General features: G+C 38.3%; 2 protein-coding genes across 2 annotated transcripts in view; one reads left to right on the forward strand and one right to left on the reverse strand.

Moving 5' to 3' along the window:
* The window catches only part of LOC146000223 (glutamate receptor U1-like), a 59,138-nt gene extending 56,732 nt beyond the window's left edge, over positions 1-2,406 (forward strand). Inside the window, exons 7-8 of the mRNA XM_083137622.1 lie at positions 941-1,200; positions 2,118-2,406. Coding sequence (XP_082993748.1) covers positions 941-1,200; positions 2,118-2,400 — 543 coding nt within the window. The 3' untranslated portion in view covers positions 2,401-2,406. The remainder of the gene's footprint in view (positions 1-940; positions 1,201-2,117) is intronic.
* Positions 1-23,574, reverse strand: part of LOC146000147 (putative glutamate receptor) — a 342,647-nt gene that overhangs the window by 139,797 nt on the left and 179,276 nt on the right. The gene's annotated exons all lie outside the window — the stretch shown is intronic.

Consider the following 23,574-nt stretch of genomic DNA (forward strand, 5'->3'; position numbering starts at 1 on the left):
CCCGGGACCCCTTGATTACAAGGCAACGACGCAAGAGATAAGTACAAGTGGAAAAAACGTTGCTGTAGCAATAAACCTGCGGGTTTGGGAATGCCACAGAGTAAGTGTCCGCTTGTATGGATGGTGATAAAAGGCATAACTGGAGTCAACGGGCCGTGCCAGGATTGTAACCAATCGGGATTGGTTGGTTGGTTGATTTGGTGTTTTAAGTCCACTTTATGCACAGCAAGGCTAATCGGGACTGGACCTACAGTTTAAACATGCATTCACCGGGCATCGAACCCGGTATCCCTTAATTACAAGGCGACGACGCTACCACTGCACCATCGGGGAGACCCGTAACCCTTCAGGAGTCTCTGCTGGTATGGTATAGTTTCCACGGCGTAGTGTCGCCTTTACGACGGCAAAAGTAAATGCCAGTGGCAACCCTGAATCTGTGCCGCGTGGTAGCATGCAGTATGTCCGAGAAGTCCCCGCACACCTACTTGCATGCATCCTGTTGCGACAGAGTTGAAAATTAGCCAGTATTAAGTTGCCAGGGAATGATTTCGTTTATCGTAGTTGGCAACCCTGCTCTGACGGTCACATGGAACGCTGACTCGAATTCGTATGTCAGGTGCTGGCCCATGGCTGATGTCACCGGACATAGTTGCAGTGCTGAGAAACTGCCAGAGCTCTCGCCACGAAAACTGCCCAGTCAACGTAAAGTATAGTTTCCTAATATGTTATAATAAATACATAAATATGTATCACATATGTATATATGTAATATGATCTAGTAGGGGTACGGAAACATCTCGGACACCATGTATACACAGGATAAAAATACGCTGACATCCCCTATGCGCTGTGAAATTTGGTCGGTGTTGTAAAGTGACACCTTGCATAATGCAGGTTGACTGCACCGATGATAACCTACCACTCTGTCTCTGTACCACAGAAATCCACCGACCCGCTTATGCTGGCGCTGTTCAACAAGCTGATGCTGCCCAACCCGGACAACTTCCCGACCTCTGTGCTCGCAGGGTTGGAGAGAGCGTGCAGGATGAAGTTCGCCTTCATGACGGCTTACGAGGTGGGCAAGAGCGTCGCGCAGGAGGCGTCCTGCCCCATCGTGGACGTCCCCAAGGACTACTTTGTCAGTTCCCTCGGGGTGGCTGTTTCAAAAGGCAGTCATTACCTTCAACTTTTGAACAGATAGTAGGTATACACTTCTCCAATCAAGAAGTTTTGCCATTTGTGTTATACGTTTCCTTTTGCTTTGTAATGTTTCTTTTTACCATAATCAACGAGTGACTAGAGTTCAGAATTATTGTGTTCACCATTATCCTTCGTTGCTTACCTCTGCATCTTTTTTTCTTTTGCACATTCCTCCTCCTCTCCACCAGTACCTCCAACCCCGTCATCATCTTCCCACACTCTCCATTATCTTCATATGTTCTTCCACCACCGGTCATCTCCTACTTTATTCTTTTGTAACTTCCACAATATGATATTTCCACTTGCACTGTCTTCTTTCTCTCTCTCTCTCTCTCTCTCATTTTCTCCAACTCCTTGTGCAGTATTCTCCTCCTGGAAGTGCATCTGGCCCTATACTCTTCATATGCCTTCTTCATCTCACACTCTCCACTCGTCTCAACATACTTTGTTATAATCTTGCTTTCTTTCCACTCTCTCCACTTTTCTACTTATTCATCTCCTCTTCCACCAGTCCTCTCTTCCCACTCTGTTCTAATCCTGCTATTCTTTTACCTGCCTTCACCTCTTCTTGACATCCTTTTCACATTCCCCTGCTTCTCCTGCAGTGTATACTCTTACTGCAAGTCTTCCTGTATTTGCATGAAACGCTGACAAAATAACAGAACTGATTACTATATAAATATACCAAACACCCACTTACATGTTTACTTGAGTTGGTACAATATCTTATTCTTAAATGTATACAATTTCCATGTCTCTTTTCAAAATGCAATGATAGTCAAATTTAGTAGTGTGTTAGGTTATTTCAAAATTTTCCAATTTTCTTGACAAAGATCAAATGACATGAGGCTAAATAGCATATCAATTCTAACTCTCTGCTTTTAACTATTAACGTAATTATCATCCTTTCTGCTTAGCATCAAGCTGTTCGAGGAATCTGGTGTGATAAACAGACTGCGCTCCATCTCTTGGCCGCCAGAGAAAACACTCCCGTCGGACGGAACGCCCAGCGTGAGCTTCGAAGACATTCTGCCCATTTTCGTGGTTTTCCTCTTCGGACTCACCGTAAGCTTCCTGCTCCTGGTGATCGAGAAAGTTCTGAAGAATCTACACCGCAGAAGGAAATCTAGGTTCTTCCCTAGAACTAGGAAGAAGATCAGGAAGAGGGCGGTATTCATACACTGGCATGAAGTCTGGTGAAATGGTGAACCCCTGGAGTTTGCCCGGCTTTCATTGAACTTCAACAGAGTAGTTTGGTAGCTAAAGGTCTTCTGCGACTGTAAAAATACATCATGAGTATTTGCATTAGTAATTTGTATTCATTACATTTCTAGCAGATGTTTAACTCTTTAAATATTTAGAGCTTGTCCTTGTGTTCACACTAGTAGACTTTTTGTATTGCATTCACTCATCTAGAGAGTTTTTCTACCACTTCTGGTTTCTCGCTACGATGAGGATGAATGAATGACAATAAGATGAATGATGAACTCCTACAAAGGAATTTTTGAATTTGAATTTCTGTTTTTAAGTCCACTTTATGCACAGATAGGCTAATCGTGGCTGGACCTACAGTTAAAAATATGATCCGAACCACTGTGCAATGTGCCTCCAACGGGTATCGAACCCGAGACTTCGTGATTGTAAGGCGACGACGTTACCACTACGCCACCAGTGCCCGTGTCAGGACTCGAACCCGGAACCTATGATGACTTGATCACCCAAAGCACTCCGCCATGGAGGTTACAACTCATAGGCAAACTAATAGCAATAAGCCTGAAGATAATTTGGACTGCCTATCCATAAAGAGCAGTAAACAATAAAGTCGGATTGTGGAGTCGTCATTAGTAGTGTGTTTGGTACTATTATTGGCGCGATAAATGATGAGCCCCTCTCAGGCAGATTTGGCTACACTTAAAACTAGCTCAAGATGTGCATATGAGCGTATTGCTCAAGTGTGGTACTCTGTCTAATCCAAGATTTTTGTAAAAATGCCCTCGGGAATTTCCCGTGAAATGATGAGCCCTCTCAGATTGATTTGCCTACACTTACAAAAGCCACATCTGTCAGATTGTTGTCCATAAGCTTGTCAAAAATATGCCCCTCTTGATATTTTTTTTGGCTACACTTAAAACAGCCAAAAATGCTTATAAGAGCCACCTACACCCACCCACACACCCACCCACACCCCCACACACACACACACACACACACACACATGTTTACTTCTGGTTTATTTCTATTGCATCATGTTGTGCAACAAATTATTATCCAATATTATGATGCAAGAGCTTTTGCATTATGTTGTGCAACAAATTATTACCCAATATTATGCAACAAATTATGATGCAAAAGTTTTTGCATTATGTTGTGCAACAAATTATTACCCAATATTATGCAACAAATTATGATGCAAGAGCTTTTGCATTACATATCAGTTAGTATTGTGAGAGTGGCTGAGGAGTACAGATGTGTTGTTGCATTGCTCCTCATACAGGTCTGATATTTGACACATTTTGCTTGTTTGTTGTAATCCACTCATATTTAGAGTCAGGTTTATATCTGCCCCAGTTTCTTATACATGATACATGGTATTAGGTCATTGCCTTTCTAGGACATGCCTGTGTAGACATGCATTTGTGCTAGGGCAGTGCTTCTGTACTTATTCTACCTTTATGCATGTAGGCTATCAGCTTTATACAACCTGTCATAGGTTTATTAAGTATAGAGTTTTGATTTGAATCCCAAGAAATTTTATATAAATACCAAAACCAAAAATATTAACACACATACACACACACACACACACTAAGTATACAAAGCACACTGCTGAACCCAACTGATATTTTTATTAAGTATAGAGTTTTGATTTGAACCCCAATAAATTTTATATAATGAACAACAAAAATGCCAAATCAAAAATATTGTAATCAATGCAATAAAAATATATCCAGCCCCAATTGGGCCAGGCACCAAAGGAATTGTAATCCAGACAAATACAGAACTCCCACTAAAATATGCCCTAAATGCCATAGAAAATATAGCATGGAATATTTCACATATAAACATATAGATACTTGTTCTGCACAGTCATCAACATTGCCCCCACAACCATCTACATCTGGTCTGAAAAGGAAGCATGAAACACCTGTTAATGCTAGAGCAGCAAAGCAGCCACGCTATGAACCCATCCATAGCAGTTTTGCTGGCCAACTTAGGGATTACCGGTTTGTATCAGAGCAAAAATGTGATATTAAGAATTTTTTGAACAGTATAAATCCTGATGTGCAGGCAATTCTAAATGCACAAAATGGCTCTTATAAGCTGTCCCTCAAATTATTTACACAATATAAGAAAGCAAATGGCACAAAATTTACACAGCCCCACATAACAGAAACTGTAGCTATATATTCAAATACAAATTCAGACAAAATAATAAGCAGTTTGATAGATCAATTGAATATTAAACACTCTGAATTTGCAGCAAAAGAATCAGGATGGAGCCTATGCGGAACTCCACACAAGTTATATATTAATATTTCTGAATTCAGCCCATTACAAGGATCTACATATCTGCCATTACCTGCCAATATTAAAAACAAAAGAGCCGTGGTTAACATAGAAAATAATGATGAGAAATGCTTTTTGTGGTGTATTTTAGCTGCTTTGTATCCAGTTTTAAGGGATCCTGAGAGAATAAGTTATTATATACAGCATGAACATGATTTTGATGAAGCAATGGAGGGCTTAGAATATCCAATGTCTGTTCAGAATATTGATAAATTTGAAAAAAAGGCCAGGGATATCAATGGTAAACAATTATCTATTAATGTTTTTATTTGTTCTACTGGCTGTGGCAATTGCTTGATAGCACCTCTCAGAATCAGTACACTTGATGATGATTCTGCTGTTCCGATTGATCTGCTCTTAAGTGAAGGGGATGACACACACCATTACACTCTGATACACAGTCTTGAAGCTTTAGTTAGAACACAACAAGGCAAATCCAATACAATATTCAAGTTGTGCAGAAGATGTTTGACTGTATTTGATGGTAGAAAAATGGTGAATGGGGTTCGGGAAGTGAATGCAGAAATTGCTAACAACAAGTTAATTGAACATTTAAAATAATGTGGCAACCATAAACCTCTTCATATGGTGATGACATCCAAGTGAAAATGCCAGATTCAAAAAATTTGAAGCCTTGTTGGAACACCCAGCATATATAGTCTGTGATTTTGAATCAAACCTCAAACCCCTTGCATTCTGCAGCCCAGATCCTGATGAATCTTCAATTACATCATACCAGTTACATGAACCTTCTAGTTTTTATTATGTTGTTGTACAGGATGGTGTTGTTAGTGAAGAATATTTATACATGGGACCAGATGCCATCAAAAAATTTACACATAGAATAGAAAATGAGTGCCATGACATAGCATCTAATATCTTATTAAAATCAAAACTCATGTTGCCTTTAACAAAGGATCAGATTGAAGATTTCAACAATGCAGAAAAATGCCCGGTATGTGATTCTGAATTTTCAGATACAAATATCAAGGTGCATCACCATTCTCATACAGATGGTAAATTCAAAATGGCCCTGTGTAATAGCTGCAATATTAAGATCCAGAGACCAAAATTTGTCCCAATATTTTGCTATGGTGCATCTAATTATGATTTCCATCATCTGATCAGGTACGAGGGGTTTGACAAGCAGAATTTAAATATTTTAGCAGAAAATAATGAGAAATATATTGCTATTAGCAAGAAAATTGAAGTTAATGGTGTTCCCATTCACTTAAGATTTCTTGATTCCTACAGAATTCTGTCTGCTAGCCTGGCTACACTGGCCAGTCAATTATCTGATGATCAATTCAAAATCACATGTGCTTTGTTTCCAAATCAGGACCTGAACTTAATTAGGCGGAAGGGTGTATACCCATATGATTATGTTACAGGTTTTCTAAATTTAATGAGTGTTCTCTGCCACCACAACAAGAGTTCTACAGCAAACTCAGAGCATCTGGAATCACTGATGAAGATTATCACCATGCCCAGTTGATGTGGAACAATTTAAAATGCCAGACATTTGGTGATTATCACAAGGCATATTTAAAACTTGATGTCACTCTCTTAGCTGATATACTTCAGGCATTTAGAAAATCTTCCATGGAAAATTATAAGCTGGATCCAATGTATTTTTACAGTGCACCAGGCCTAGCATGGTCTGCAATGTTTTTAAACACTAAAATGCAACTGGATCTAATCCAAGATCAAGACATGTATCTGTTTATGGAGCAATGTATAAGAGGAGGCATGTTGCAATGTTCTCAGAGATATGCCAGAGCTAACAACAAATATATTCCTGATTATGATCCAGCACTGCCATCAAATTATATACTGTATGTGGATGCCAACAGCCTATATGGTTATGCTATGATGGATAAATTGCCATATGCAGGGCTTGAGTGGGTTGAAGATTTCAATATTGAAGATCTTCAGGATTTTGATGACAGTAACTATGGCCTGTTCTTAGAGGTTGATCTGACAATTCCTGATGATTTACACAACACATTTTCTGATCTGCCTCCAATTCCTGAGGTTAAGTGTTCACCTGGCTCTAAACAGAAGAAGCTCAAGATGACTCTGGAGCCAAAACAGGATTATGTCATATATTATAAAAACCTCCAGTTCCTAATGGATCATGGTGTTCAAGTGACCAAAGTTGGCAAAGTTTTGAGGTTCAGGCACTCAAGATGGTTGAAGCCATATATTGATACAAACACAGAGCTTCGAACATCTGCAATGAGCCAATTTGATAAGACTTTGTTTAAATTGATGGTAAATTCAGTGTATGGCAAAACCATAGAAAATGTCAGAAAACATACTGATGTTAAAATAATTACTGACCCCAGCCTGAGCAAAAAATTGATTGCAAAGCCTAATTTCAATTATAGAAGAATTTATGATGAAAATATGGCACTTTTCAACATGAAAAAAACAAAGATTAAGTTTGATAAGCCTATTTATGTAGGGGCTGTGATATTGGAATTGGCCAAATTACACATGTTAAAGCTCTATTATGATGTGCTGAAGCCTTTTTATGGTAATTGTGTAAAACTGATGTACATGGACACAGATAGTTTTATTCTTGATATTCAGACAGAAGATGTTTATCAAGATATAACACAGCCTGAATTGTTTAAATATTTTGATACCAGTGAACATACAAAGATTCAACCCCACAACAAAAAGGTGCCTGGCAAGTTAAAAGATGAGACACTTGGTGATGTTATTGTGGCATTTGCTGGGTTAAGGGCCAAGATGTACAGCTTTGAAACATGTAGTGGTGTTGTTGCAAAAAAGGGCAAGGGCATTGGCAGAGTAACTGTTGACAAAGAGCTCCAATTTGAAGATTATGAAAATTGTCTCAAATCACAGAGTTTAATAAGAACATCAGAATCCAGAATTCAGAGTGTGGATCACTTGTTGACTACAAATGTTGTAAGAAAAGTGGCTCTGGACCCACATGATGATAAGAGATGTATTTTATCATGTGGCATACATACCCTACCATGGTGGCATTGTGATTTGAAAAATGGTAATCAATGCCCAATTACAAAGCATGATTTGAAATAAATAAACATGCCTATGAACTTATTTGGGTTCAAAAAACAGGCTATTATGGACCTGCCAACACCAGCACCCTCTTCTGATATAATATCTAAACTAAGTGCTTTGTTAATTATTCATCTGAACAGCATACTTACAGATGTTGATGATGAAACAGGTAAAACATTGTACATATTTAACAATAATTTAAATCATTACCAATTACCTGTAGGTGGTCAATTACAATTTATTACAACTCCCGAGGGTAATGTCAAGATTTCAATAGGGAGAAATATTTATAGAATTAAGCACTCAAACATGATTTCTGGCACTGTATATACTGTTTCTGCTGGTGACTGCTTATATATTGAGGTCCCAGGATCCTATGACAAGCTTATACCTTTTTTTGTAGAATTAAGAATTAGATATTCAATAATAAATAACCACTAAAACAAAATGCCTAATGATATATTTGGCCATACAAGACATGAAGATCACAGTGATGAGATTCTGATGCTTGATGTCAGAGTGAAAAAATTAAGAAGTCATTTACAAGCTTTACAAACTACACTTAATGCCAGTCTTCAACTAGAAATTACAAATTTGCAATCACAATGCATGGACCCTCTTCTTAAAATTGATTCAGAACTCAAAGTGCTGCTTCAGAAATATACTGACCTGGCAACAAGTTTAGAGGAGGCTGTAACAGCTCTTCAAGCCAAATTTAAGACCCAGGCCACCAACTCTGAGCAATTGAAACAACAATTGGAAGAGCAGATAAATAATGTCCAGACACAGCTCCAAACAATTGTCAAAAGCATAAAATCACAAGAAGATTTTGATCTAGTGATTTCCACTCTAAAAGAACAGATTCAATCACTACAGATACCTAATCTGGACCCTCTGAACAATGCCATAGCCGAGGTTAAAGAAAAAATTGAGACACTTGAAAATTTTATGAACAACTTGCCATCTTCTGATGCTTTGAGTGCAATAACTCGGAGTGTTGCCAACATTAAGCTGCAACTTGAAACATATGAAGATTTTGGAAAAATTCAAAGTACCATAACCCATCTTGAGGGTACAATAGCAGCAGTGCAAAGTGATCTGACAAATGTACAAGAATCTCTAGAATCCCGCCTGTCTGGTATTGTAGACACCCTTGTCAGTGTCCAGCAACAGATCACAAAACTTGAAAACCTCAACACTGAATCTGAGCTATCTCATTTTCATCACTTGATCGATGATATCCAAACAAAGCTTGAAATTTTACAACAATCAACACCTACTCAGGCAGATATAGCCCTGCTCCAAGATGCTATGCGTGGTGTGGTTGATGCTTCTGAATTAAATAATGTGAAATTGGCACTTGAATCTTTGCAGAATACTGTATCAAATCTGCCTACATCACAGGAACTTAAAAATATTAAGAGAGCAGTGAATCGCATATTGAAATCAGAAGATATCAAGAATATCCAGACAGAGATCAAACAACTTACTCAGACAGTTGCCACTCTACAAACTAATAAACATATTAATGAACTGCATGCCCTGTTTGAGGATATCAGAAGACAAGTCTATGATCTTACTGCTCAAAATTCAAAATTGGCAGTTGTTGAAAATTTACAGCAAATTGTAGCTAATATCAAGCAACAGCTAGGGACCATGGAATCCAATCAAGCAAATACTCTGTTTTTGCCACACAGCTTCAAGAGATTGTGCAACAATACAAAAAAACTTGTTGTGGACATAAAGATCAAGCCAGGCCATGATGATGTTGTTAGGACTATCAATGAGCACCTTGAATCTGTAACAAGTAGATTGCTTACAGCAGAAAAAGAAATAACTGGCATAATCGAGAATCCTAAACATACAGAAATTCTTGAATTGTACAGTATCCCCAACAAAGAATATGATTCACCGTTTACACCAGGTGGCAAAATATATATGCTGTCCCCTGCACAATTTTATTACCAGTTTTTTGTTGGGGGCACACTGAGACCAATCAAGATCAAATATTGGCTACAACCACAGGCACACCACTACCCTACCTTTTCAATAACAAATGCTGAAAACAAACCAAAAATCACCAGTGTAGAGTTAGAGGATTTTACAGATCCCAATACATTAGAAACATCTTATGCTGAAGATGATGGCTCTCTGGAATTTTATATACAAATAGGAGACAAACTGTATTTAGAAAATCCTGTAGTATCAGCTGCTGAACACCCTATAGTTGCAATATTCTTGTTTACATACTATGTCTAGACAAATTATTGTTGATGAATTACACAGACAAGCCAGACATAATTATAAGAGACTGCCAGTGGTTACAAAAGGCATAGATGATTTATGGCAGTGTGACTTGGTTGAGATGGCAAGTGGACAGCTGAAAAACTTAGACAAAATCAACAAGGGCTACAAGTATATACTCACTGTCATAGATACATTTTCAAAATTTGCCTGGGCTGTGCCACTCAAATCCAAGACTGGAAAATGTGTTACAGAAGCCTTCAGGACAATCATCAATCAGAGTGGAAGATCACCGCGCCATTTGCAAACAGATAATGGCAAAGAATTCTATAATTCTGTGTTCCAACAATTTATTAAAAGCCAGTCAATACAACATTACTCGAGTTACAGTGATCTCAAGGCCTCAATTGTAGAGAGATTCAACAAAACCCTAAAAAATCATATGTATAAACAATTTACACTTCAAGGTAATTATAAATGGCTTAATATTCTTCCAGAACTTCTACATAAATATAACAACTCGGTCCATTCCACAATCAACATGAAGCCCTCTGAGGTAACTTCTTTTGATGAGCAAAAATTGATCAGAACTGTTTATTATCCTAGATACCAGCCAACAACAAGAAAAGCCAAATACAAGGTGGGTGATCAAGTAAGAATCAGCAAATATAAGCACTTATTCAAAAGAGGCTTTACAAGAAACTGGAGCACTGAATTATTTACAGTGGTTCAAGTTAAACCTGGGACCCTTAACACATATATAATAAAAGATCACCGAGGAGAAATTCTCAAAGGCAGGTTTTATGAAGAAGAACTCAGCAAAACTAAACAGCCTGACACATATCTCATAGAAAAAATCATCCGCAGAAAAGGCAGCAAGTTACTTGTCAAATGGCTAGGACTCCCAGAACACAGCTGGATCGATGCAGACAATGTGATACTATGAACACCTGGGATGTTATAAAGAGGCTGCCAGAGCCTGAACAGCAGAATAAGAGAAATGGCAAGTTGCTGCCTGATAATATTAGATGTGTTATTGTTGGGCCATCGGCTTGTGGTAAAACTACACTAATGATTGATAATTTTTTATTGGCACCCAACTGGTTAGACTGGAAAAACAGGCACTTGTATGTCTTCTCTAAGAGCTTGGAACAATTAAAATATCAGCAGCTGATGAAGCTATATGATGGACTGGATATAGCCACTTTTGAATCAGATGTTAAGCCACTCCATGAATGTCTCGATAATTCTGTTGTTGTGTTTGATGACATTATACTGGATAATCAAAACAAGGTTAGAAATTTTTTTACACAGGGCCGACACAAAAACATTGATTGCTTCTACCTGGCACAGACTTTTTCAAAAATACCGAAGCAGCTGATCCGAGACAACAGCAATTTTATATGTGTATTTCATCAAGATCATACCAACCTCAAACACATACATGATGAATATGTAGGTGGGGACTTGAGCTACAATGATTTTTCCAAGTTTTGCAGTGGGTGCTCGAATCAAGACAGCTATGGGTTTGTCACAATTGATATGACAAGGAAAGCCAATAGTGGGAAATATAGAAATAAAATCAACAATTTTCTAGACATTGAAACATATATAAATAACCATGAAAAGGCCAATCATTGATGATCTTAAATTAAGAGATTATCTTGTAAAAAGATTTAAGGGATGGAAATCAGAGAACCGAGGAATCTATGAACAATACAAGCAAACAGAACAGCCTATTATCGATGCTATTAGTGAATTAGGTAAAAATATCAAAACTGTTACAGAGCAAAATCAAAATTTGATCACAGAGCTTGTACCTGTAGCTGCTAGGAACATATTAGATTATCCAATCACCCCACTTTCTAGTATTCATACACCTAGTCCTGTTGCTCCTCGAAGAATTGAAGCTACTCAGGATCCTATTGAATTGGGTCTTCTTGCTCAAAAATATTTAAGCACACCTAAAGACAACAAAGATGAGGTCTTTGACTTATATGCTGACACAGAGCGTGATGGTAGCATCATACATGGAATTGGCAATTTCAGAGTAACATTTATGGGAGATGATCTGATTGTTTATTCAGAATCTCATCTTGGAGAAAAAGGTGGTTTTGTTAAATATCCTGGCACACCTGGATTGTGGGAACTGATGACTAGGAAAAGGCCTGGCAGCTATACAGATCAAGATTATGAGCATTACAAAGAAATATTAATAAAATCAGATGCTCTATACCAGAACAATGATCCCACACAAAAAAGAGTCAAGTCTAGCAGTGGAGCAAAATACAATAATTTAATCAAGCCCATATGGTCACAGATCAAGACTGGCAGTGGAATCAAACAATACAACACCCTGCCTAAAGAATTTGTGTGGGTTGATGATGTCAGGAAACTTGTAGATATGTTGCTGGTGATAGCTGGGAAGGAAAATGCTGGCAACCACAATTTTTACAATGAAAAGGTTGGAATTATGGACATGATAAGCACCAAATTGTCTAATTTTATAGTGAATGACACTAAGGGGATTGGATATCTTATAAAAATTATTAATACTCTACCACCTAAATTTTGGAATATCTCTGAGGGTCGGGGGCTGGTTAATGACATCATAAACAAGCTGCCATTTGAACTACACATTCCAGGCTATCAGTATTGTGGTCCAGGCACAAAAATTAGATCATAGATTAAACAGAGGGGACCCTGGTGTTAATCCCCTAGATGCTGCTTGCAAAGACCATGACATAGCATACAACACACATACTGATCTTGACAAGAGACATGTTGCAGACAAGAAATTAGAAGTGGCTGCATTTGGTAGATTTGTAAGCAAAGATGCTTCTTTAAGTGAAAAAATAGCAGCATTGGGGACCACCATAGCTATGAACACCAAACAAAAACTGGGGTGGGGGTTGTGAATATGTATATAATAAACCTAGGATGAAGGCCAAGGGTGTTATGTATCAGATACCTTATGCAGGTCTTAAATCTCTTAAAACTATTGATAGTCTTTTAACCAAAAAGCAGCGCAAGAAAAAAAATTCTTGTCTTGCAAAAGGCCATGGTATGAAATTATTACTTAGTACCCCTCAATTAAAAAAATTACAGCAATCTAGAAAAAAATCACATGTGGGTGGATTTATATTTACTATCCCGGCCATCTTAGCAGCACTTGGGGCTGTGGGGAGCTTGGCTGGGGGATCAGCTGCTATAGCAAAAACAGTTATAGATGCCAAGAAGAATAAGGCAGAATTAGATGAATTGAAGCGCCATAATCTGGCCATAGAGAAACAAGGCAAAGGTGTTAAGAGAGCCATGAATAAGTTTTAAAAAAAACAAGAGCCGCTTACAAACCAAGATATTGAAGCTTTAATCAAGCCACTGGGCATCAAAAATTTTAGAGGTGTGTACATGTCTGATTTTTTACCAGAACAACCACTCAACAAAGAGTGTGGCATAGTTAATTTGGATAAGTACAAAAATCAAGGCACTCACTGGATCTGTTATCTTAAATATTTAAAAGATGAGGCATTTGTGTTTGATTCATTTGGAGGTATTCCACCTGAAAATTTAGTAAAATATCTAAAATCAGCTAATCTTTATTACAATAATGCCCGTGTTCAAAATTTCAAAGATGTTAATTGTGGACATCTGTGTTTATCTGTTCTTAGATATATGTCTCAAATAAATAAACCATCAATTGAAGATTTTCAAAAGGCCCTGTGGTATCTGAAACATCATGGGGGTATTCCATCTCACCAGCCAAAATTCAATATTGAAACTTAGATTACATGATGATATAGTGTATCCCAAAACAATAGCTCTCAGAGCATTTTATGGCATGTACTTGATCCCTAATATTACACACCACAACAACACAATTGCAGTTGGTGATCAAAAAATTGTCATCACTCCAGGGCAATATAATCTATCTACTCTAAATGCTCAGTTACCCAGAGGTATAGTATTAACTCAAAATTCTGTCACTCACAGAGTAGAGATTGTATCTGCTACAGAAACAATGGATCTGGGTACTATAGGAGAGCTGTTAGGATTTGAGAACAACACAAAACTTGAACCAGCCATTAAACACACTGCTATTAATATACCTAAATTCTTAGCCATAGAGACTATGAATATTCACTGTAATGTGGCCGAGGGTATGATCACCAAATCAAATGGCATGGGCACTCACAAACAAACTGGCATCATTGCAACATTCAAACCTAACTCTGAATTTATGGAGCCCATCATCTACACTCCATCCCCAACATTATATTTTCCTGTGTGCCATAATAGAATAGATTACATTGAGTTGATGGTCACTAATGAAAAAGAAGAATTAGTTGATTTTGCTGGAGCCACAACAACTGCAATCATAGAGATTAATATTTAAATAAAAATACATACAAAAAAATGGAAAATATTGAGAGTTATGAGCTACAATCATTCCCCCCCCCACAGGAGGACCTTTGCAAATTTAAATCAACCCAACACAGAGATTGAGGTTGATCTTGATGTAGGGGATGGCTTTATACACCCTCACAGAGCATACATCAAATACATCAAATTTGATGTTGTAAAGCTCGATGCTACAGATTATCCGGCAAATTCAAATATAAGGTTGGTAGATAATTTTGTGCCACATCTGTTCTCTGAAATTGAGATCAGAAAACATGGTGTTGTTATAAACAAGAGTAGATTACCCTGGCATTACCTCTACAGCTTTGGCCACATTAAAATTATCCAAAACCGAGGCTTCTTACTACAAAATAGGTGGATTTGAGGCTGGTGATAAAATATTATCTAAGAACCACACAGTATTGTTCCCCATGCGCCTGTTGCCAGGATTCTTCTCAGATTACAAAGACATTATGTGGAAGGGTGGTTTAAGAATTACATTTAGAAGAGCTGCCAATGATAATAATGCTTTGATGAGGTACAGTACATTAAACTCTACAGGGGAAGCTCTGCCTAATACCCTACCTGATGAGGGCAAATGCATTATTCAGACTATGGAGCTAAGAATCCCGGTTGTTGAATATGAGGCCAGTTATGCTCATAAATACAAAGCAGATATAATAAAAAATCCACAGGTACCTTTACAATTTTATACATATCAATGTGTACAGAAGCCTGCCACTGGCACCTATTATGAGTTTGATGCTACAAATTCATTCTCCAGTATACAATATGACATGCCAGATTTTGTGGTGGTACTGTTTCAGACTGGAAGACACAATAATCAGGAAAAAAATTCAAGTAAATTTGATAACTGCAACATCAAGAACATATATCTTAAAAATGGCAGAAATGAGGTATTTCCTAGAGAAAATTATAATTTAGACATGTCCAAGGATGATTTCCTTAAATTATATGAAGCATTTACAGCATACAAAAGGGTCACTACTGGCAATACTGACATGTATTACACACCAGATGAATTCAAAACACAGAGACCCATGTTTGTCATCAACACTTCAAAAAGAAAACAAGTTGTGGTTAATGACTGGACAAACGTTAAAATTATTTGTGAATTCCACGATACACTCCCTGATGACACCATATGTAGTGTTATTCTTATAGGTGAAAAATCATATGTTTATGATGTAAGAAATGAGAGAGTCACAGAGCAATTCTAGAAGGCCTCTGCACAATGCATTGTCTTAGTAGTAGATATATGAGTTGAGCCTGGTGTCCAATTGAACTTAAACCGGAAGTGGACCGGAAGTAAATATGTGTTGGTGTAGGTGGGTGTGGGTGTGGGTGGGTGTGGGTTTTATAAGCATTTTTGGCTTAGTTTTAGGTGTAGCCAAAAAAAATATCAAGAGGGGCATATTTTTGACAAGCTTATGGACAACAATCTCACAGATGTGGCTTTTGTAAGTGTAGGCAAATCAATCTGAGGGGCCTCATCATTTCACGGGAAATTCCCGAGGGCATTTTTACAAAAATCTTGGATTAGACAGAGTACCACACTTGAGCAATAAGCTCATATGCACATTTTGAGCTAGTTTTAAGTGTAAGCAAATCTGCCTGAGAGGGGCTCATCATTTATCGCGCCAATAATAGTACCAAACACACTACTGTCTTTGAATTCAATGGTATCCATACCAAGGCGTTTTGTACTGGTGCCTGTAGGAATCTATAATGTTGTTTTTTTAGGGAAGTCTATGTTTTTTTAGGGAATGCAATTGTAAAAATTCTCTTAGCGTTATTGACGATGTTTATCAGCGTGCAATGTTAATTGGACATTATCCAGTGCTTTCATTTTTACTTATTCAACACTCCACGCGCCATCTGGGATTCTATACTACTTCTTGCTCCAGTTATTCTATTTCTGAGGAGACTTAAAGGGTTTGGGTCGTTGCTATGAAGGCTGCTTCTTTGTTTTTCCTTAGTTTCCAATTTGGTTCTCTGTGTAGCACAGTTCTGTTGTTCTACTGAATTCTACATGTGATTTATTCCATGCATGTTCGACTATTTTCAACCTACCTATTTCACCTTTGCGTATGTGCTGCTTGCGTTTATCTATCCTATTCTAATAGAGGGGATGTGGCCACCAACACTACGGTAGCATCATGACGTACAGTCACGGACACTTCTGGCTTGTAACGATTTCATTTGGAGCCAATGGTATTGTTACAACCCAGAAGTGTCCGTGACTGTACAATTATAGACTTGCAATATCATGGTCCAACGCAAAGGACACAGTCGTCGACGATAGACCCCATCGGACCCGACAACCAGCAACACTGTTGCTTACAGACAAACGCTCTCACAAGGCATACAGTACTGTATTTCGCAAATTAACAAGGTTTTCAAATTTTTCTTTAATTTTCTTATGCCAGCTCCATTGAACAGCCCTGATAAATCTGTTTAGAAAATAATATATAAATTAAATTATATGTATTAGCAATGATTCTTATAATGAAGAATATGTCTGAATGTGAATTAACAAAAAAAAAAAAAAAGAGGACATTTTCTCATCACGACTGCTGCTCGAAATAGTCGGGACAGTTATTAAAACGAATGGACTGTCCCGACTAAATCGGGACTTCTGGTAGACTTGCACCAATGGTTGTAGAACTAAAATTGCCAACTATTGCATACTGCAGACTTCTGGAGCTAGTCTCCCTCCACAAGCAAGCCATTTATTTATTCATTTATGCGAGGACAAAAAGTCGAAATTCTTGCAAAATCTGAAAATTCGACAATGATTTTTCGTAGAGTTTTGTAGGTTGACATATTATATATTTCATAGTTCGAAGGGGCATGGCCTCCTTGCTCCCCCCTTGGGTACGTGCTCATATGCCTTGTGCATAAGTAATATATGGTATAAGCAAAAGCACTAGACAATGTGCAATTAACATAGCATGCTAATAAAACTGTACTTGTGGTGCAGCAGATGTTGAACACCACGTTACGAAAACATTTAATGGACATTGTGATGAACAATTTGCCTACTATTAGCATTTGCTATTAGCCCTATCACCCATAGATGGAACGTTATCGATGTTTCACTGAACTGTGTACAATGTCTCCTAGAATATGCAATTTCATAAATCTGAAGTATAAAACAACACTTTCTGCTAGTATATGTTTATTTAAGAGACCAACAGAAACATTAAAAGTTGAGATAGCAGTGGGTTGATGTTCTGTTTACATTAACGGCCAGATGAATAATCATGGTTGAGAGATATGAACTTTCGAACGTTACTCAACGTTCCTAAATTGTTGCGTCCTGCCCGACAAGCAAACACAAATGGACTTTGATTAGCAAGCAAGATTACATCGATCTGCTTTGTATCATATACTCATGGAGAATAAACGAAAAACTTTCAAATGCATTATGAGAAAGTCGTGTACGTTCGTGCAGCTACAAATCTGGGAAGCCATTACAGTTGTAAAGGCATATCATATACTTATTAGTTTCTGGCATGAATGGCTAGTGTATCTGTTTATGGAAGTTGGCAATAAATACCACGTGACCTTCAACAAAAACAAAATATTAAAGCTGCACAGATAAAGGTAAACGACGTGAAAATTTGAAGCTCTTCTTATCTTATTTGTAAGTACGTCATTCATTTTCGTACCGTTCCTTTGGGTCAATATTCACGATGAGAATGAAACTCAGAAGCGTGCAGTAAGGAAAGGCGGGGCAAGTAAAGGCCTGCACAAGACCTGGAGCAGACCCGTTCGCGAGACATCGCTCCTGAAATGCCATGCAACCTGCGCAACACCCTCGCTTGAGCAGCTTGTATGCCCACCTGCACAGATCGTTCCTGGCAGGCATTGTAGACCCGCCGGGTACCCGCAGTCTTACGATACCTAGTAGGTCTCAGTTCGTTCTTTCCATCAACTGCAGACCCCTCCCTCTGCATGACGTAGTTGCTTCGAGTAGAAACTGCACCTGGCCCACACCGTTCTGCAGTGTTGCCAACTGCAATAGATTTTCACTACTTAAAAAAGGGAACTCGAAGCTTCGTAAGCCACATCACCAATGAAATGAGATTTACGAATGTTGCTACCCCCCCCCACACACACACACATTGAAATAGGTTTTCCGTGGCACAGGATCCATAAGTATATGTCGTAAACAACCAATATACGTATATATAGTGATATAGGACAGGACTGAAACATGTCACGTTCGACGCTGAGGTCGCGAGTCGAACAACACACTGTTCTACTGCGAACACCAGGGCCGTAGCCAGCCAGGGCCATTGCCGTTACCCTCGTTTGGGGGGGGGGCCAAGTACTTGGATAAACGTGCCAACAAGAACAATCACAATAATAGTAATAAAGTAGCATGAAAGGCATTATAATCCTCATAAATCACGCAAAAAGGGGGTAGAAGTCGGTTCTCACGCGCATTTGTGTTGAAACAGAGGATTAGAAATATTTTTTTTCAACATGTCAATTTCACATTAGCTAATAATGGAAAACAAGCACACAAACTGTTTTTGAAAGAAAGAAAGTGCATGATAAATGCATTCCGAATGTACAGACATATGGCATGTAAAATTTCCATCTACAATATTTTCTTTTCACATGGAGCGACGTATTACATAATCAATTCATCCAACTCGTAACAAACCAACATTAATAGCAAATAATATCACGGGCCGCCATAGCATTCTCTGTTTTAAAACTTTTCTCACTTAGATCGTTCGGCGCTCAGGGCCGACTCCCGCTACCCCTTTGCTACGGCATTGAACTTGATGAGACTGGATAATATTTTATAATATATTTCTACTTTCATAAAATTTGAAATCAAGGGGTTGCAATTACCCCTCCATTCCCCCTCTGCAGGTGCCCTTGGCCGTCTGGAAGGAAAATGCAAGAAAAATATGAAAATTAATTCCATCTTGAGTACCCTTTAGCCCTGCTACTCTTAAATTCTGCTAGTCTGTTTTTTCTTGTACTTTAATGTTTGACCCCCACCCTGACCCTTCCGCTAGACTTAATTTCCGTCCAAGCTTGTGAGCAATGCACCCTACCCCCTCTGGTTGCGCCACTTCGTGCCTGGTTAAGGCACCATGCAATGAAAAGCAATTAGTTTTCAGTGAGGAGATTTTTGTTTGCTCGATCATTCATTTAAATAAATGAAGCTGTAATACTGCGTGCATTTCCTGGCAATAAGATAAAAACTGCTTACGCTGAACTGAAATCGCTAAGTATATAAATTCTCCTTGGAGGAGAGAGCTCCTCCTAGGACCTCGTAGGATTTACGAGCTACGTAAGTAGGCAACACTGGCTGAAGCTGTCCACGTGGTGATGAAACACCTGGAGCGACACGCTGCCGGAGGGCTGTTTCCTTCCAGCAGGTTTTGCAGGCGCCCGGATCTTGTTGAATGCCCAGTTACCTTGTAAGCGCAGAGCGCCTGGAAGACGAAGAACCCGGGTAAAGACGCAAGTCGACTCGTTGCCGTGGGCAGGCTAGCAGGTATACCTGTCCTCACGGGCAAGCGGGCAGTGGGTAGGTAAAATACAGACTATGCTGGCCTCTAGGCAAGAGCCGCTTGCGTTGTTTTTTAAAACACTTTTGATATCTTAAGTTCGTATTTTTCAATGCCTTTATACACATTAGAATGGAATTTATTTACTATAAGATATTTACATTGCAGAATTTTCATTTCCTCTATTTTCTGTTCTTTTGGCTTGAAACATAAACCGGCTACACCCTTGAAGACGCTGGGCGATGCGGCACGACTGACAGCGTTAGAAGAAGAGGACTGCTTGCCTTTCTCCCCGCTTTTCGAGTGATTTATGCAGTTCTTGCATGGTCACTGTCCATCCCCGTTTACGAAGAAAAAAGGCCGAGGGCAAGCAACACCAAGACCGCATCTGTCTTTGGCAAGGGTGTTGGAAAGAATTCGTCCACACGGGCCACAAGTGTTGCTAGCTTCCAGAATTTTCTGTGCATCCGTAGCACCACCTAACGCGGTACGATTTTCATGCTTGAAACTCTATAGTAATCAACAAATTACATTATGAAGTTAGCCAGTGATCACCAGTCGTATGCTATTTATAAGAAATGAAATCACAGGATGTACTTGAACATATTCGTCATGTGGTCAGTTAATCGGAAATATGGAGGGTATGTAACACTGCAGGTAGGGTGAAAAAAGGAAGGTTAATTTAGAAGCGTAGATGCTGCGGATGCGTGTTGTTTTTTACTGTGACCTTGTGCTGTTTTTTCTGTTCTTTCTTTGTGTCGTGTTTTTGTACCTGGTGTAAAAGTAGGATTCCACCATGGTTGACATACCAGACGAGCCATCGATTTGCAGTGCTGCAGGTAAGGACTTGATTAGGGACCTTCTTTCAAAACCATTCAGTTCGAGAACATATGGTGTAAAGTTGGAGCTTGTGATTGTGAACCATGAGCGACCGTGTCCTGAACTGTGCATATCCAAACCAACTAAGAAAGATGGGAAAGTTTTCATTAGACAGTTTAAAACATCTCAGTACAACAATATTATGTGGTTATGTGGCAGTAATGATCTTAATAAATTATTTTGTTGGCCATGTGTTTTGTTCAATACAAATTTAGGACCATGGAACTATACAGGCTACAGTGACTTGAGCAATTTTTATAATGCAGTGCAAATACATGAACGTTCCCAGAATCACATTTGCGCTTGCATCCAACTGAAGACAAGTCATGATTCATAATTCTAGCCAAGTAAGAAACCGAAACCCGTCCGTTTATTTAAGATCGAAATGCTAATAGGATGTTGATTATTTTCAGGGTTAATAAAAGAACTTAATTTAATTTACGGTTGCCCTCAAATATCAAGTAAATCATTATTTTCTTCATGGTTGAAATTTACAAGTTTATATCGAGAGGCTTTTTTTCATCTTTATAAACCTGCAGCGAAGATTTGATTTTACGGTATGTATGCACTTCACACACTCAAGCCCGATACTTCACCATTATGCACATTATTGTAGATAGGGATGTGTGTAGGCTTATGTTTGAAATTGCTATAATTAACCGAAACGAAAAATTAACCCATCGCTTGCCTATCACGAAAGGTCACGGCACGCCCCTGATGAAACTTACTCTACGGTGCCAGGTAGGTTATAATATAAAGAACATTCCTCAGGGGTACCAGTTACTGGTGAGTTTCCCTTACTTGCATTGTATCGGCTAATATTTCATGTAGACAAACACTACTACTTACTTTCTCACATATGTTTATGCACCATCTGCAGCAGGCGAACGTCTAATATTTGTGTTTCCTCGCCTACATGCACTTCGCGTTCATTTTCGTCCTCATAATTTAATTACAGTCATGATATTTCTTGTTTTACCTTTCTCGATAACCATTTCATTCTCGTGTGGTTTCCTCGTTCCCTCTTTTAATAATTATTTCGCGGTCGTGAATGAGGAAAGATAATTATCCCCTAACAAGCATAAAAGAACAGTTCGACTGTGTAATTGCCCTATTCTCGTCCTAGCCAGCAACTGCAATCAGTGCAAATGGCAGGTCGTAATTGTCAGTGCTGCCAGAACGTTTCATTTTCCTCTACCCAATACTGCTTCGTAAAAAAATCAAGTGAAAGAAACGCGGTGTTGGCGAGTACATTTCATCTCGGACCCACTGTTACCAGAAAATGCCGCTGCCTACACTCAACCCACGAGCGCCAGAATTCTAATTCGATGGTCAGCGATGTAGTGATGGGTAATTTAAACCTGGCTACAGTGAAATTACTAAGCGTTCATTACTGAGCGACAGTTACAAAATTGCTCCTCGATGGTTCTTGCTTAACTTTCCACGTATCATTCACGAATGTAAAGGTTGTTATTGAAAAAATAATAATAATTATAAAAACAGTTGCAAGTTTACTGTGTTTATAATTATAAAGCCTTTTAAAATAAAATTCTCACCTCATCGACTAACAATGTCGCATCCTAGTTCTCACGATTTTAGGTTTCGATACATGACAGAATGACGATATTGCATTTTATGCTCGTTCCTTCATCTATCGCCCCTTCATTATTGAGCATATTAATCAAAACTGTAAGAAAGAGTTGTTTAATAACTAAAATACAAATATAAACAAAATTCTGGACAGAGGATTTATTATTTTGTAGGATAGCGACAATAATAGATACTGCACCCATTTTTAACGGAAAGATTCGACACAAATTATGCATCCTGTTTTTTTTTAATTTATTTTCATCAAAGTTCATGTTTTTGGTCATTTTCATCCGTGTCTTCTGTATTAGTGCTTCTGTTCTTTCTTATTTTGACCATCATGTTTCTATCAGTTTATATCTTCCTTTTCATGTTTTATGTTTCAAGTTAGGAGAAAGTTCAATTTTATTTATTTTATCCAAGAATTTTGACGAATAGGAATCAAAAGAAACAAGTATTTTCAAACCTCCTTTTGAGCGACTAGGATTATTGTTAAAATTTCAATACGAAATATGTGTGTGTTAGAATTTCATACTAACACACATACACACATATTATGTAGAAAGAAATCTCTAATTCTACACACTTTAATAGTAATATTCAGAAGTCACATTAAATAAATTTGTCAAGATTAGTTCCTGTATATATAATTAGAAATTAATTGCAGCTATTGTCACTGTGAAGCACTTTTCAAGACAAAATATTAGTTATTAATGAGGCTAAAGGTAGCTGACTCATGGAAAAAAAACTACTTTTTTAAACAAGAAAGTGTGCTTTCAAGCGTTTCGGTAGGTTCGTCTGGTAAACTTTCCACATTCTCTGATAACGTGTACAGTGCGATCCATAAGTATTGTTCAGCAAATTGTCCATGACTATTTTCGTTGGTTTTTATCTTCATCCTATGTATTCTTAAGGACTGTATTTTTACGTATACTGGTTCAGAGGTTGATCAGTTCTTGGTGCTCTCATTGCATAAAACAAAAGGGGGTAAACGTGGTGATGGACAATTTGCTTGGTAATACTTATGGATCCCTCTGTACTAGATACGCAGTTTTCGATCCATAGTAAACCTGTATAGATT

The sequence above is a fragment of the Lepisma saccharinum genome, chromosome 16 (genome assembly GCF_977018435.1).
Source record: "Lepisma saccharinum chromosome 16, izLepSacc3.1, whole genome shotgun sequence".
Taxonomy (NCBI): Eukaryota; Metazoa; Arthropoda; class Insecta; order Zygentoma; family Lepismatidae; genus Lepisma; species Lepisma saccharinum.